This window comes from Octopus bimaculoides, chromosome 3, assembly GCF_001194135.2.
Source record: "Octopus bimaculoides isolate UCB-OBI-ISO-001 chromosome 3, ASM119413v2, whole genome shotgun sequence".
Taxonomy (NCBI): Eukaryota; Metazoa; Mollusca; class Cephalopoda; order Octopoda; family Octopodidae; genus Octopus; species Octopus bimaculoides.
The window spans coordinates 24,924,967-24,942,466 of record NC_068983.1 but is presented as its reverse complement, the minus strand read 5'-3'; the positions used below and the strand labels follow the sequence as shown (position 1 = coordinate 24,942,466).

General features: G+C 36.1%; 1 protein-coding gene across 2 annotated transcripts in view; it reads right to left on the bottom strand.

The window, feature by feature from the left end:
* Positions 1-17,500, bottom strand: part of LOC106882324 (uncharacterized) — a 34,216-nt gene that overhangs the window by 12,211 nt on the left and 4,505 nt on the right. For both annotated transcript variants that reach the window (XM_014932966.2, XM_014932967.2), the window contains exons 2-10: positions 16,922-17,093; positions 15,606-15,716; positions 13,306-13,521; positions 12,003-12,213; positions 8,117-8,176; positions 5,109-5,434; positions 3,083-3,305; positions 2,051-2,222; positions 974-1,107 (exon numbers count right to left, since the gene is read on the bottom strand). In XM_014932966.2, coding sequence (XP_014788452.1) covers positions 974-1,107; positions 2,051-2,222; positions 3,083-3,305; positions 5,109-5,434; positions 8,117-8,176; positions 12,003-12,213; positions 13,306-13,521; positions 15,606-15,716; positions 16,922-17,093 — 1,625 coding nt within the window. The remainder of the gene's footprint in view (positions 1-973; positions 1,108-2,050; positions 2,223-3,082; positions 3,306-5,108; positions 5,435-8,116; positions 8,177-12,002; positions 12,214-13,305; positions 13,522-15,605; positions 15,717-16,921; positions 17,094-17,500) is intronic.

Genomic DNA, 17,500 nt, shown 5'->3' with positions numbered 1-17,500 from the left:
GTCCTTCCTTTCTCCCCTCTGTGGAAGTCTGATCCTCTCGAATGAAATGGAATGCCATCCAGTGTAGCATGACCGCGGATGAGTTAATGCGCCGGCTTGACCAGCACCGTCTGGCATGTTTCCGCTCAGCCTCCGAACTTCACAGCAGAGCTTGGCTCAATGCGGTGCCATCACTTGCAACTGACATTCAATTTGATAGTGACTACCTGTGCATTGGCGTTTTCCTGTAGTTTTGTATATCAGACATCAGACACTGCATTGCCCAGTGTATTCAATACCTCATTTTTTTTTCAGACAGTAGGATATGGTTTGTGATTCGTGTCTTTTCTTTTATATAGTACAGCAGGACATTACGTAGTGTTTCTATCAATGGCTCGTGAAAGAGAAGACGAAAATACATAGATTAGTGTGTATAAATATAAGCAAACATTTATTTTATTAGAAGCGTCAAATATGTTTATTGTACGATACCAACAATATTTCTTTTTTTCAAACGCAGAATTGCCATTAGGACAGCGGAAATACTAGGTAAATTACCATTACAAGGGAGAAAAATTCGTCAAGAAACAGCCATGGGACTTGAACCCACTTTCTCAAAACTCCAGTCGAGTGCTTTACCATTAAGCTAAACGCTGACAAATTTATCTGCTGACTTAGAAGCTAAATAGCTAAATGAGCAACACGTGTGTATAAATATGAACACACTAACATTTGTTTTATTAGAAGCGTTGAAAATGTGTATCGTACAATACGTATATTAGTGTTTTGATTAGTAAGGCAAACTCTCGGGAAGTAATTCTTTAACGCGTTTTATCCCCAGTTTAATTCGAACCCTGTTCTCTTCCTTAACGTTAGGAATGAAGAAATCTCATATCCGACTTTTTACCCCACCTTGTACAACCATTTATTTATTTTCCCATCTTTGCTGAGTGGAATGTTAGCTGTCAAAATGCAATTGATAAAATTATACAACCTAGTGTTAAGCTTTCTCTGTCGTAATTTTCTCTCCGGTAAACAGAGTTGTGCATGATTCCACCACAAATTTCACTCGCATTCCCTGCGCATGGTGAATTGCATTTCCACTGATCAGCATGAAGACTTCCATATCTAAATGAAAACACAAAACAAACAAGTAGTGAAGAATGCGAGTCAAAATAAATGCTATAAGGAAGAGGAGAGCTAACACTTTCTTTTCTTTCCTTTTTTAAGAATTATAACTGAAATAATGTAAATTACTCAGAGATGTCATTCGGAATTAAAATTATCCAGTAAAATGCCTCTGGGAGACAACACAACGATTCAACATGTTTCGAAGAATCTTACATTCGCTTAAAATGTAAAATGTTCACGACAGGACTAAATTTGAGTAAAGGTCTTTTCAGTAAGAGTTAATTTAATACTAAACAATAATCAAAACTGTTTCATTATTCACCAATATTTCTAACACTCCGCAAATTATAATCAGTTTTTTTTTATTTATTCAACCTGACTCTTTTTCAATATGCACTGTTCAGTTACAAGGGATCAGTCTGAGGAAGATCTGGTTGTTATTTTTAGCAGTTAGAAGAACTACTTCCAGTCTTTCTCAATGGTTTGAGGTCGATTCAGTCGTTGAAGCACGTGTCTTGTCTATGAACTCAAACCGTTAAGCTCAGATCTAAATGTGTGGTGTTGTATTAATCTTGTCTTTTCTTTCTTATATTCCTTTATATGGCAATAATTTGTTAACATAATTAATGTACCGAACGTCAATACCCAGGACATCAATTTTCTATGGAAAGAATTTTCTTGTTATAATCTTGTTAATTGTTTTTCTGTTTACAAATATTCATATAAATCCCCACTGCCCTTTGTCTATGTATAGACCTAAAAGTTCTTCATGGTCTTTGTTTATATTTACTAACACTATATTTTCAAATATGCCGACTGACACTGTGGAATTGCTAGTAATTACCATTAATCTTCCTTATATAGTCTTGCTAGTTATTACCACTAACCTTCCATATATAGTAATGCTGTTATCACAGGTTACAAGTTAACAATCACTTACCTGTCATATGTATTACCACAGTAGCACTCCATTGAATTCTGAAGGCCGGCATATTTGAAACTAGAACAATGGCTGAAGCAGAGAAACAATGTCATTTTCGTAGTCACATATCTTTGGCGGCCATCTAATGCACGTGGAGGGTCGTTGTCAGGAAAACACCCAATATATGCCACTGAAAGAAAAATTTGCTCTTTTGATGAAAAGAAAATTTATTGATATAAAGTATCGTAGATAATATTTCTGATTTAGGTGTAAGGCAAGCAAATTTGAGGGAAGGGATTTAGTGGAGATCACCATCGATCCCAGGAAATAAACGGCTCTTTATTTATCCACTCCGATAGGTTGAAAAGCAAGGTCGAGGTCGATTACAGTTGGATTTGAACTGAGTCCGTGTAGATCAGGAAGAAATGTCACCGAGCGTTTCGTCCGACGCTCTAACGTTCTGCCAACTTCTCATTACTGGATGTTAGGTTTAACACCATAGAGTATAAATCAAGACGTGACAGAGTTGGCTGATATTTTACACTGTTTAACATGTCAGTGTTATAAATTCAAAACTATTAACATGTGGTATAATCATCGCTCTGTGGATGTAACTGATGAAGAAAATGTAACGATTCTTTTGGACTTTCTGTGCATAAAAAGAGAACCATCAAAGCCAATAAACTAGGTATTGTTGTAAAGAAAAATCGTAAATTCTGCTTATTGATTGGCATGAGTATACTTATGATCATAATATTGCGACAAAAGAATTTGACAAGCTCAGAAAATATAAAGATTTGCTCATTGAAATCGGAAAACACGTGGCATCTCAAGGTGGTTACAATACCAGTGATTGTAGGAGTACTAGGAATGCTCAAAATAGGAACTGAGAATTATGGCTTCATCCTAAATAAGCAAATTCTTGCCAGTTTCAATAAACGTCCTCGATGAAAAATATTTGTATATTTGAAAATGAAACAAATTAATCACTTCATACAGAACCCACAATTTCAACAAGTACAACAGCAAAAATGCAAACAAACGTTTAACCTTTTGTGCTATTCCCAGTTTTGAAAGTCGCCAAGATATTTGGATCGTCTTCCAATAGTGTAGCTCTAGTTCTTGCTTCATTAGTATAATTGTCTGTGTTGTTCGAATAATTGTCTTCTAACACATCACTGGGTGTTGTGAAAATCTTCGGTAAAGCAGTCGATTTGGTTGTTTTTTGGAGGGTATCTGAACTTGTGGTGCTGTTGGATTCATTTGATTTATTCTGAAATAAAGTTTAAACCAAGCTGATTTTTAAAAGTTTTGGTACAGTGTGTTCCCACATATGATTAGTCTTCTTTTCTAAACGAGTAAATCTAATAACGAACAGTTTTTCTCTGAAGAAAACTGAAGTTGTATAACAAGTTAAATTTTGATCAACAAACCACAGCAGATTACGCATGTGTATAAATGACTGGGAGTCCATTCATTTTACGATTTGTAATTTGAACAAAGCACGAGTAGACAATGCACGTGTAATAAGTGCTGGGGGAGCATATACAAACGGTTCGCTAAATGAATAAATTTTATAGCGAATATTTTTTTCAGAAGAAAATCATATTCAGCAAACGAGCTGAAATATGAACAAACCATCAGTAGACTTCGCACGAATATAAATGGCAGGGAGCTCGTGTACAAACGATTCGTTAACGTCCGTTTATGCATTTCATGTAGCTTGCTAATTTTCATATTTTGTGTAGAAAATAATATTTCTCATATTTTTGCTAGAAACATTACTATGGATCGACTGAAACAAGACATAGGAAATAACGCTCGTACACAGACACATAGACACACACACACACACATCTATACATATACGTGTATTTTTATGCATTGGACGGATAGATAGACAAAACATCATTTCGTGGTCTATGTGGAGTTTGGAGTGTGGCTTGGAACGGATTAATCTCATATGTATTTAAATCATTCATATTACGAACAATTCGGTTAACAAACAGGGCTCCGGGAAGGAGTATGCTTGTGCAGAAAAGGACTTATTGCATTATTAGTATTGTTTTCTTATTCTTATCAATAAAGAAAGAAATTGAGACTTTTTTTCATGTTTAAGCTAAGTGAACACACAAATAATACATGAAATGAAAACAAAAAAGTGAAAACTAGGCAGAAGCTAACATTTAGTTTCCAATTTTTGGCACTCATCTGGTACTCGATTTTTGGCTTTTATTCACGTGTCATTTCAACACTATAGGTAAAAAATAGCATCAGAAATCTCCTTCATATTATGCCCTCCATTCTAACAATGAAAGAGGTTTGGAAATTGTAATCTTGTAAACCCTATATCCAGAAAAAAAAATTATGTTCGCTGTTGTAATACTTTTCATCCTAGTTCTGATGCCTTCGATTATAGATCTGATCGATCAGACATAACCCTGGGATTTGATTGATTAGAAATAACCTAGGAGAAAATAACGCTTTCAGTTTATAGTATTAGTACAGGACTTCAAATTTTGATATTTTGGAATTTCTTCCGGCTTTACGCTCTGAGTTTAAACACCAGCGAGGTCGAATTTGCATTTTATCTTTTTGGGGTCGATAAAATAACGACCAGTTGAACACTTGGATTGATGTAATCGACTATCTCTTCCTCCAAAATGTCAGGCTTTTTGCCTATATTAAAAATGATTTGCCAACTCCGAAGCATAGATGTGACCTCGGTGAAATTTGTACACAGAATGTAAAGTGACGTAACCAACTACAGAAATCTATTTAATATAGTTTGCTAACTTTGGCACATTGTTATAGATATTTGGAGTGGAAGAAGGTCAAATAGTTTGATCTCTGATTTAGTGCAGGTACTTTATGTATCTCAGAATGTTGAAGTGCAAAATCTCTTAAAATAAAAATGTCTGTATACAGGAAAAATAACGATACTATCAATTCCTTCATATCATTCCCGTACTTTTCTATACGTTTATCTTGTGACACACATAGATACACATATATGCGATTGCATATATACACATACAGATAGACAGAACGAAAAAAATAATACAAATGGTCTTACCGATTTCACTACATAAACAGATAAACTATATCCGCCACCACAGATCTGCAATGTATTTCCAGTACAAGGTCTATTGCACCAACTCTCATTTTTAGGGCCATACATTGTATATGAATTGCCACAGAAACATTCATAGCGCCATTCCAGGCCGGCAAAGAAGAAATTTCGTTTTCTGCATTCACTTAGACATTTTTCTATTGTCATTGAGTTATGATCAGTATAGAAAAAGCCATCCATTGCCCTTCGAGGGCCGTCTTTATAACAGCCAATATAAGAATTGTCTTTATTAGTTCTTTCGGATGCATTTTTAGTTTCTCTCAATAGGTCTGCATAGATTAAAAGGAAAAACATTAAGTAACTTTAAGAAAAGTATAATTTCATGTCTCTGAAATGAGCTGTTTTAATTTATGAGAATTTGTAAAATACGTTAAGGTTGGTTTTTAATTATATTATGCTTAAATTGTTTCACATCATTTGGTAGTGCAAGTAGAGACTAGAAATTTTGAAGACTGCAACATTGTTGAAAGTGTAAAGAACTATGAAATGCATATTTTTTTTCGAAATTATATTTTTCCTGAAGTATTTGATTCTTGAGATGATGCAAATTTACATACGTAGTACTGACAGTGCAGTCTCATAAAAGAACATCTTGTTAAATTATATTCTTATGCATTTGTCATCTCTTCTACCTTTGAGATATGTAATCTATTGTCTTTTTCTTTACAGAAAGTAATAAACAGTGAAACGAAATTGAAGTCATGATTAACTAATAAAAATGTTTTGGTGGGATAGCTTATGTTTAGAAACATTTAAAAATATAAATATGCTGTACAACATCTATATTTAATAATGAGAGAAGGGTAGCGAGTGGCAGAATCGTTAGCGACATTTCAAGGGATTCCAAATAAACTGCCTTTACCATGATGAACCTACGTTCTAAGTTCAAATGCCGGCAAGGTTGTCTTTGGCTTCCATCTTTTCGAGGCCGTTAAAATGAGTATTTGTTAAGCGCTAATCGATTTACCTCTCTCCTCAAAATTTCTAGCCTTGGGCCAAAATTGGAGCTATTTCATATGAGAGACCTGTGCATATGACTGGGCTAAAATTCATAATTCCCGTTAATGAATTATCATAAATACCCTAGAGGATTCTAAAATATACATCAGTAATAGAGGTACGGGTATGTCTCTGTGGTTAAAAAGTTCGCTTCGCAAGCATGTAGTTTCAAATTGGGCCCCACTACTTGGAATTTTAAGTAAGTGTTTTGTACTGTAGCTTCGGGTTCAGCATGGTATAAGCGGTTTATTTGGTATACTTTGAAGAAATTTGTCCAGGTTTTGTTTGAAGGTGATAAGATCATTTTCTTCTCTGATTAATTTTGGAATAATGTTAAATAGAGCAGGGGCGGCTGAGGAAAAGATATTGTGTTGCATTGAATTTATATGTTGTAGACTTGAATTGTGCAGCACATCTATACATCTATACATGTATGGTACGTGGCGCTAACCTTGGATGAATTCTGAATCTGATGTTTAGGTTGTTTGGACAATGCTTGTGGTATATTTTCCCCATTGAGCAAATGATGTTGCGCTCACGGTGGCGCTGGAGAGAATAAAGTCTCAATGTTCTAAGGTACTCGCAATTATCAAGATGAGTCATGTCTTTCATCTTTTTAGTGATTATTATCTGAGGTGATACAATTCTCGTAATGTTTTGGTTGTTGTAGGGAGATAACAGTGGTGCAGCAGTATTCTAAGTGTGGTCGTGCAAAAGAGGAGAAAAGGGGAATGACATCTTGCTTTCTGGACCGGAAGATTCTGAGGATCTAGGAATTCATCTTCTGAGCGCCATATCGACTTTATGGTATATGTGAGGACTCCTACAGAGATTATTGTTAACAATTACTTCTAGGATCCTGATATTATTGAATGCTGCAAGTAGCTCTCCTAAAGGAAAAGAATGTAGTTGTTTCAGCACATTCTTTATTCCAAAGTGCATGAGTTAAAAAGTTTCCTCTTTTAATCTCATATTGTTTTCGTTTGCCCATTGGCTTACAGCATGTAGATCAGACTGGAGTTGAGTTCTATCTCCTCCATTGATAATTTTCTTGAGCTTGAAGTCGTCTGTGAATGATTTTAGTTAGATGCATTGGATGACACTTGAGATGTCGCTTATATAGACTATAAAGAGAAGCAGACCCAAAGCAGTCCCCTGGGGGACACCACTGGTGACTTTTGCTGAACTTAAGTGGATTCCACCGATCACATGTTGTGTTCTGTTCATCAGGAAATACTTAATCCAGTGTAAGTGTTTACCACAGATTCCAATACTGTACAATTTTGTGGTCAATTCTGTCGAACGCTTTGCGCTGAAGTCAAGGTGTATGACACCAGGGTTCGAACCTGATCCCAAAACTCTAAAGACATCATCGATGTGATGCAAAAGCTGTGACAGTAATTCTTCATCTCACCATCTTTTCAAAACCTTTGATAATATGAGAGGTGAGTGAGATTGGGTATTAGTTAATTGTTTCTCTTTTTGAAGACTAGGAAGGCAGATTAGGACGAGAACTGTTTTGGTATATAGCTTGAGTCTAAAGAATTTCTCCAGAGGTTGGTTAGAAGTTTTGGAAATTGGTATCTGCATTGCTTTACGACACTATGTATGTGAGTGTGTATGAGCGCGTGTGTGTGTGTATACGCAAATATATATATATATATATATATATACACATTTACATACGCATATGTATATAAATGAATAAAGCTTTATCTTTATATCTAGTATATTGTTATCTTCCTTAGTCCTTTACCCTTTGTAAAATGTTACTTAACAGCATAACGATCTAAAATAACAATGTCACCTACACAAAAATTTAAAAAAACTCTAGAAAATTAATCATTGATAGCATAACAAAGGGCGAAAGTCAGGAGTGCACGCATACACAGATAACGCACTTTTTGCTTATTCATTACAAAACTGCTTTAGAAATATTAATATCAACGAACCTGGAGTCTTCATTTGTGAACCTTCCAGAGTTGCGATATCTGGAGATGTGGCAGGTGGGGCTATAAAAGAAAATTGATCAGTAAGAAAGTATATATTTCTATGGAAATAGATAAAATGTATTCATATTTTCATTTAAGGAGGGTCGATAAATAAAAGAACAATCAAGTAATACAACAGAAAAAATATTTTGATGTGTTTAGTACCTTTCTTCACATTCTGAGTCCAGATTTGTTGGGTGGTTTAAACAGGTAACAGTGTCGGCCATATCAATTAACCTTCACTCATAACATGTCTACGTTTGTAAATACTTTACAAATCGTTGATAGAACAAAATGCATTGCACTAGATTGGTAGAAACGTTAGTGCAACTGAAAATTAACTTTGCGTTATTTGTTCTTTGGTTTCAGAGTCCACATTTCCTATTGTTCAGTTTTGCCTTTCATATTATGTCGATAAAATAAAATACCAGCTATGTAGCTACGTATTTGGCTTAATTTAATTGACTACCGCCCTCCATCCCATATATACACCCATATGAAATTCCTAGCCTTGTGTGTTGTGTGTGCGTTAGAAAGTATTATTATATTAATGGAAGTGAGTTGACAGACTCGTTGAGGTACTTGTTTCGAACTTTTACAGATTTCACCGATAACAGTTTTGTCTTTCATCCCTCTGGAAGCTATGAAACAATATACTTTTCAAGTATTCTAGGGTCGAGCCAATCAATAGGCCACACTTCTCCTCAGTGTGATGCATTATGACTGTATCAGAAATTACTGCAGTATTTATGACATACAAGTCGAATTTTTTTCAGACCAAAATTCACAATCAAAAAGACAGTCGATTTATACACCAAGTTGGAGGATAAAAATTTCATGTGAAATGCAGCGGATTTGGAACGATAATAACGATGTTCGAACGTTTACATTATATGCTACTTTGATTTGTATGCCGTGTCCGAATGCCTTATAAAACTCTTCCAGGATTTTTAAGGGTGGTGGATAACTAGAATCGCTAACATTTCTTCTAGTTCTTTATGTTCTGAGTTCAAATCCCGTTAACCTCACCCTTGCCTTTAATTTCCGGAATGCCAGAGAAGTACTAGAGTCAATATAATCGACTAAGTTCCTCTCCCTATAACTGCTGGTTTAGTGCCTGAATTAGAAATTATTTAGGGAAGTGGAATAGCAGAATCCTTGCAATGTTGAATTAACTGGATTGTGATATTAATTATGCCGCCTTACGCTCTGATTTCAAATCCCATCGATCACTATCCATCTGTTCCTTTCAGACTGCTGGTCTCGTTCATAAACTAGAAACATTATTATGATTAAAGCTCAAAACTCATTGGACGACAAGAAGTCAACATAAGAAGCTAATGAAATTCTCGTTAGATTATGAAACTATGATCACCAATGTAACCTGTTTGTGGTGGTATGTGACTTAGTGGTTAGGGGTGTTGGACTCATGATCATAAGATTGAAATTTCGATCTTGGACCAGGCAACGGGTTGTGTTCCCGAGCAAAACACTTCATTTCACGTTGTTACAATCCACTCAGCTGGCAAAAATGAGTAATTCTGCGACGAACCAGTGTCCCGTCCAGGTAGGGAATCTACATCCATGAAACTGGGAAAGCCGCCCTTATGAGTTACAGGGTACATTGGTGATCATAGTTTCATAATCTAACGAGAATTTCATTAGCTTCTTATGTTGACTTCTTGTTGTCCAATGAGTTTTGAGCTATAATCAGAAAAATGTTTCTAGTTTAAAAACAAGACAAGAAATCTGAAGGGAACAGGGGGCTAGTGATCGAAGGGATTTGAAATCAGAATGTAAAGAGGCATAATTAATATTACAATCCAATTAATGATTTATCTTCCTTCAGTTATCAATGATATAGGAAAAAATAAGCTAAGTGCAAGTTTATATTATTAGTTCCTACGTACGTTTCACAAATAGGTTTACTTGGGACTCAGCATTGGGTGTTTCCAAGTGCATTTAGATGCTTAACTAGAATGGATCACTAGAGAACACTTTATTGCATTAAGTCACAGTGAACCACCGATATAACTATTACGTAAGTACCAGATTTTTTTTACTTAGCCCCAGATCAACGAGACCAATAACACTGTACAACAAAAATGAACATTATTTCGACTACAGAATGAGAATAACGTTTTCTAGGGTAGTTTTATGCATAGATCACGAAAATGACAACTGCATCTCACAGAATGACTCTAGGTTATGGTAATTTGGCTTTTTAATATTAGGGTATTTTTATAATTTTAAATTTTTTAGTTTAAGATTTTCAGAGAAAAATCTATAAAACACCTATAAATATTTAATTAGATCTTTAATTAGAATAAAAATTGCATTAAAATGCCAAGAGGGCAGTGTAGAAATCACCCAGACAAATTTTGTTACATCTGTGGTGCTGTGACATTCCAGAAAAATGCAAGAAACATTACGCCGTTGGTTAAAAAATAACAAAAAACATTATTACTTATATTTTGTTGTCAAGATAGGAGACCAAGATAAAAGTTGGGCACCACATATCTGTTGCACAACATGGACCAATGGTCTTTCAAAATGGTCTTTTGGAAAGTCAAGAAGTATGCGGTTTGGCATTCCAATGATTTGGCGTGAACCACAAGACCACCATTCTGACTGCTATTTCGGCAACTTTTGACAGGCGATAATTTTGAAAACACCTTAAATGTATTAGAATTGGATGCATGGCAAAGTTTCAGAAACGCATGTAATGGTCTACTTGGGAAGCACAGAGCAGCCAACTATGAAGTACTTGTAGAAAAGGTGATTGATTCGTACAAATCATTAGGGTGTAATATGTCGTTACAAGTTCACTATTTGCATTCGCATCTAGCTTTATTTCCTCAGAATGCAGCAGACATTAGCGACGAGCATAGTGAGAGATTCCACCAAGATAAGTCAAATGGAAACTCGATATATGGGAAAATAGAGTCCCGCCATGCTTGCTGACTTCTTCAGAGAGATAGACCTGATACTGTACAGAGAAAGAAACATAAATATTGTACTAAAAAACAGATGTTCTTCCTTTAATAAAAGACGCAGATAATGTATTTACTATTAATAACAGCCCGTTTTGCAGAAAACAAGTTTTAATTCTAGGAAGAAAATGTTATTTTCACAGAAAATGACCCACTTTCTAGCAAAAACATACCGTTTAGTGACGGCCCATTTTACGAAACACTGGAGTCATTTCATGAAAAACGGAGATCATTTTCGTTATCTATGGTAAAAAAAATGTTCCAGAAAATTATGTTCTCGTCTCTGTATTCAAACAGACGTAAGCATGCAGGCCTAGACACTACACACACACATATATGTGTGTGTGTGTCTGCGTGTGGATATTGTTTTCTTTCTTACATAAATATGTATGTACGTATTTGTGCAAATTTCTTCTGCACTGTTTCCATCTACCAAAAATCTGCTCAAAAAACGTTGGTTGACCCAAAACGTTGGTTGACCCAAAACTACAAGGTTACAGCAGAAAAACAATTACTTGCCAATGGTACCTCGAAAATGGACCGAACCTGAAGTCACAAAGTGGCGAAGTGAACTCCTTAACTAAATGACTGCTTTTAAATACTTTTTTTTTCTTTTCATAAATCAATTTTGAGATATTACCAATGAATTGCTATTTACAAAGGCTGTTACATTTTGAATGCAGTAAACCGGCTTGAAAAGAAAAGGCTTCACTTGGTGAGGGTATGAGCCAGCAACTCTTAAACCATATAAACAAGCAATGCTACTTTGCACAGATTACAATAGACAATTTGACTTCGATGTTTTTTTGTGTGGGTGGTGAGGAAAGGTTGAGTAGGTGAAACTTTAGATTTACCTGAGAAATCTATCTTCACAGTTTGCCGCCCATCTCCGGGTACTATATCAAACTTAGCTTCCTTTGTTTCATTGCCAGACTGAATGCGAACGACATAGCTACCATGATATCCACGGAAATGATAACGCTGATGAGAATTAACTCCGTCCCACACGCGTTTTGTTTTCCACTCTTCTTTTAAAGAAAGCAACCGAATCCCTGCATCGTTTATCTGAAGTTCAAATATAGCGTTTAAATACAATTGTTAATCGTAAACATGAAACACACAAAAAATGCAATTTCCTTATTTAAAGCCTAATATACGTTATAAATTCTGCACCAAATGTTTGAGCACATCCCCCCCCCCTAAAAAAAATCCACAGGTATGTTCAGTTTATAGAAGATAATATCGAAGTGGCCTATTTAGGCTCTTTTGGAATATTTTCAGCGTCTAGCATACATGGCACATTTGATCCATTTTATCTAGAGAAAGAATCAATATACCTGGGAACTTAAAAGACATAAATCCATAATAATCCACTAAAATGCAGTTTTATTGTAAAAAAAACTATACTATACGTAAACAGAACAAGTTAGTGCTATCGCTGAATTGCGGAAAAGTACTTTATTTATAGCATATTAAGGTGGCAAGCTGGCAAAAACGTTAGCACGCCGGACAAAATGCTTAGCGTAAACAGAAATACAGATTCTAAATGATTAACCTGTAAATTACAAATGATGGGTAACAGTCAAAGAGTGTAAATAGCTCTCCATATTTTCACAAGCTCATATGCTCTTTGATGTTAAGAATCATAATGCATCAGAAGTGCATACCTTTTAAATTTCATAAAGGCGAATTTGGATGTATGTCTGCAGGTAGAAATTATTTGCATTGATATTATGTTTGTTGTAGTTACCGTTGTTCTCAAGGATTTAAACAGGGTAAAAGAAAGATGAGAAGTTACACTGTAGTTCATACCACGAAGTTTTGATTTATTCCCAAATGTTGTTTTTAAGTTCAGGATTACCTCTGTAATTCTTCAGATTATTCCTTTTATCTTTCGTTCTCCAAATATAGGTGTTATAATTTTTACTTGGATATTACAAAAGAGTGAATCGGCCGTTCAAATTTAACGTCCGCTGAAAGATTGCATCATGCGAGAAACTCTAACCGATGACAAAGTGAAACGCCTACACGCAATCACGTATTTAGCAAATTCTCTTTTGTTTGTTAAATCAAAAAGGGCTTATTCATGCGATATGTACGCAAATATCTGTATTTGCTTCTGCTTATTATTTGAAATTTAAGTAATCGATTACTCACACGCCAATTCTTGTCCCAAAGCGAAGCTCTTTCTCCTGCCCAATGGTTTCCCGCCCAAAATCCCCATAGAATTATTCCTTCGACTCCCGGATGGCTGAAACCAGTTCTCAGAACGTATTCCAGTTTCTCTGCTCTGGATGCGGGTATTTTGTCAATGATATCGACTTCCGTTAGCCAAATGGGAATTTTCAGCTGCCATAATTCATCCAGACGTGCCTACAATGATTTAAATCAATTCGAATTTAGAACAGTTTGACAAGAGACAAAATAGTATTATAAAATAAATGACATTATTATTATTAAGGCGGTGAGCTGGCAGAGCCGTTATCACGCTGGACGAAATGTTTAGCGATATTTAGCTTGTCGCTACATCCTGAATTCAAATTCTGCCAAGGTCGATAAAATAAGTACCAATTGAACACTGGGGGTCGATGTAATCGATTCATCCCCTCCCCCAAATTGCTACCCTTTGGCAAAATTTGAAACTTTCATCATCATCATCATCATCATCATCTTCATTATTATTATTATTATTGAGTGAGTGAGAAAGTAATATATGCGATCAAAGCGACACTGGAGTACAAATATACGAAGCCCAATACACCCATCATGACTACCCGTCTGATAACGCACATGCACCGCAACCATATGTGCGTGGCATGGTGATCTGATATCAAGACAAACAGCATGACCTTGCAGGTGGGGCCCAGTTAGAATTTTTTTCAGGCTGAGTAGCCTGCCTCTCTCAAATGGTCTCTGAATAAGGTTCGTTTAAGGATGTTGAACGAAACACCCATGTTCCCAAAGTGAATTATCCAAACCCCAATGAATTCCTCTCGACACATGACTATAATGTTCCCCCACTACTTCTGCTCGTGATCAGTGATGCATATATCATTAGTCACTACGAGATATGCTCAACTGGTTAAGGTCAAGCAACTGACAAGCAAATCTTCAGTATTGAGCAGAATATTTACTGTAGACCACCTTTTATACCAAGACAAAACAATGTTCATGATAACCCTTCTAATCAGTTAAGATCAAAAGGGCATTTATTTATCTATTATTATTACTATTATTATTATTATTATTATTATTATTATTATTATTCAGTAGTTTTATTTTTATAACGTGCTTTCACTTCACTACCGAGCGCAGCTCTGTGTGCCTTGGGTATGTGCTGTAATACCCAACAATAGTTGGCATTATCTACACTTTCATTTTCCATAGCCGGGCTATTTCGTACTCATTATTATTATTATTAGTATTATTATTATTATTTGACGAAAACTCACAGCTTATTTTTCTGGGTATGATGGAAAGTGCCAACAGTCCACAGCCAGCTAAGGTAACACTTGCTTACTGGTCGTGCTTCAAGAACCCTGCAGAGAATTCTTGCAGTTCCAAGCAACACAAGGCGGTGAGCTGGCAGAATCGTTAACAGGTCAGATAAAATGCCTGTTAATATTTTATCCGTCTTTACTTTCTGTATGTTCTGAGTTCAAATTCCGCCGAGGTCGACTTTGCTTTTCATCCTTTCGTGGTTGATTAAATAAGTTCCAGCAATCGACTAGTACCCTCTTCCAAATTTGAAATGTATAACGTAGCCAGTCGCACTAATTCTCTAATGTATGTTGGCCCTCCGTCGCTTACGACGACGAGGGTTCCAGTTGATCCGATCAACGGAAAAGCCTGCTCGTGAAATTAACGTGCAAGTGGCTGAGCACTCCACAGACACGTGAAATTAACGTGCAAGTGGCTGAGCACTCCACAGACACGTGTACCCTTAACGTAGTTCTCGGGGATATTCAGCGTGACACAGTATGACAAGGCTGACCCTTTGAATTACAGCCACAACAGAAACAGGAAGTAAGAGTGAGAGAAAGTTGTGGTGAAAGAGTACAGCAGGGTTCACTACCATCCCTTGCTGGAGCCTCGTAGAGCTTTAGGTGTTTTCGCTCAATGAACACTCACAACGCCCGGTCTGGGAATCGAAACCGCGATCCTATGACCGCGAGTCCGCTGCCCTAACCACTGGGCCATTGCGCCTCCACTCTCTAATGTATATGCTTTTGACATTTAACATAATTGTTTCCTTGCGACCTTGCCTACAAATGGTTTTAGTAGCCTTGAATACATCAGCTAACTGGTAGCTTTAAAGAATGCATAAACACAAAATGTTGGTTTAAGAAACAAGAAAACGTCAAACTAACTATGAATAATTGGTTTAATAAATTCGAATATAGTTTTGCATATTTTCACTGAAAAGGCATAAGAAAAGAAAGAGGTATAAGACACACCTTCAATAAAACTGGTTCGGGTGGATTGTATTCTGAAAAATGGCCCTCGGCACCCAAGCCTCCAATATCACAGCCCTGGTTTTTTAGTGATATAAGAAAATCTTTATATTCCTGAAAATAAAATGAAATGAGAGCATGTCACAATACTATCTGCTTTAAAAACGGAATAAATATCACATTTATCAATAGCTCTGTGTAACACGATTTATGTCCTTGGATAGCATCTGTTATTTCCTGATTGCTTACCCCTAGAAAGTATGAAAAATGGCTAATATTTCCTTCAAACTTTGCTTTTGTTAAATTCATTCACATCCAAAAGAATCCCTTTCAACACATGGCTATGATGTTCCTCCGCTATTCTTGCTCATTATCAAATATACAGATATTGTCAGCCACTACGGGACATGCTCAAGTGGTTAAGGTCAAGCAACTGACAAGCGAATCCGTGGTATTGAGCAGAATATTTGCTATAACGGTATTTCTGCTTCAGCAACTCAGACCTGAATATGTCTGAAATATAAGAGAAAATAGGTCAGTCTCAAAACATTGATGTCCAGGTTACAAAACCAAAGCTTGAAGGGAATAGTAGTCATTTCCTTTGATTTCTCGATAGAAGCAAATAGAGAATGACTCCTACTGACCAAAGACAAAATAAAAATTTAATTATGTTACACAGGAGTGGCAGTGTGGTAAGTAGCTTGCTTACCAACCACATGGTTCCGGGTTCAGTCCTACTGCGTGACACCTTGGGCAAGTGTCTTCTACTATAGCCTCGGGCCGACCAAGCCTTGTGAGTGGCTTTGGTAGACGGAAACTGAAAGCCCGACGTATATATGTATATGTATGTATATATATGTGTGTGTGTGTGTGTGTGTGTATAAATTCAGTAACATGATTATGGCTGAAACTAACAATACCACCATCGATGAAAACAGCATACATTCACACATACGTACGTACGTATATATTAGGTTGGAAAGTCCTTCTGCATTTTTGACACAATCATTTTGAGATTACAGTTAAAATAAACAGCAATTTTTGCAATGTTGTTGTTGTTTTTTTCTTTCCTACCTTGCAGATTAGTTTGTGTCCAGAGTGGTGAAATTCGTATCAGTTTTATCCTTTTAAAATGAATTTGAATTAAACCCATATCAGACACTGCATACTGTATGAATTCAAGGAAGAAGGCGACCACCACCACCACCACAACGATGATGACGATGACAACGTTGGCGGTGGCGACGATGATGAGACAGAACAGCTTGTATGAAGAAGAAATATAAAGCATATGAAGATTAATTTATTAAAACGATTACCTCACATCTCCCTCCTTGCGTTATGACGTCGTAATCATTTAGAAACAGCTTCGCTTTCTTGTCGTACACCCGTGCTTGTTTGAACATCCAAACAGGAACAGAGTTATTCTGTAATTGTTCACGGTAAAAACGGCCATGCAACATTTCGTGGTTAACATCCCAATGGATAACTCTATGTTAGTCATTTAAAAAAAAAAAGAAAGAGTGATAAAATGAATCAAGAAGAAAATGTGGTAAGTAATGTATATATATTCTGCGTTGAATGGAGAAGCAATGACGAGTGAGAATTCTGTAAATGATAATAATAATTATAAGCTTAAAGCTTATAATCGGTCAGCGTGTATTGGAGCATAAAAGTGGTCGTAAGTCAGGAAAAAAATGCACTGTCAATAGAGTGGGTATATTATCCGAAGAGTTGCCATATTTCATTCCATATTGGCTACCTCTGATGAGCGTAGGATTATATAATCGGATTGTTACCTAACACTCCGTTGCAACCCTAGCGCGAAACTGATTGGTAAGATGAGCCGGGGTGGATTTATTAGATTGTACACTTAGGATAATATATATATATATATA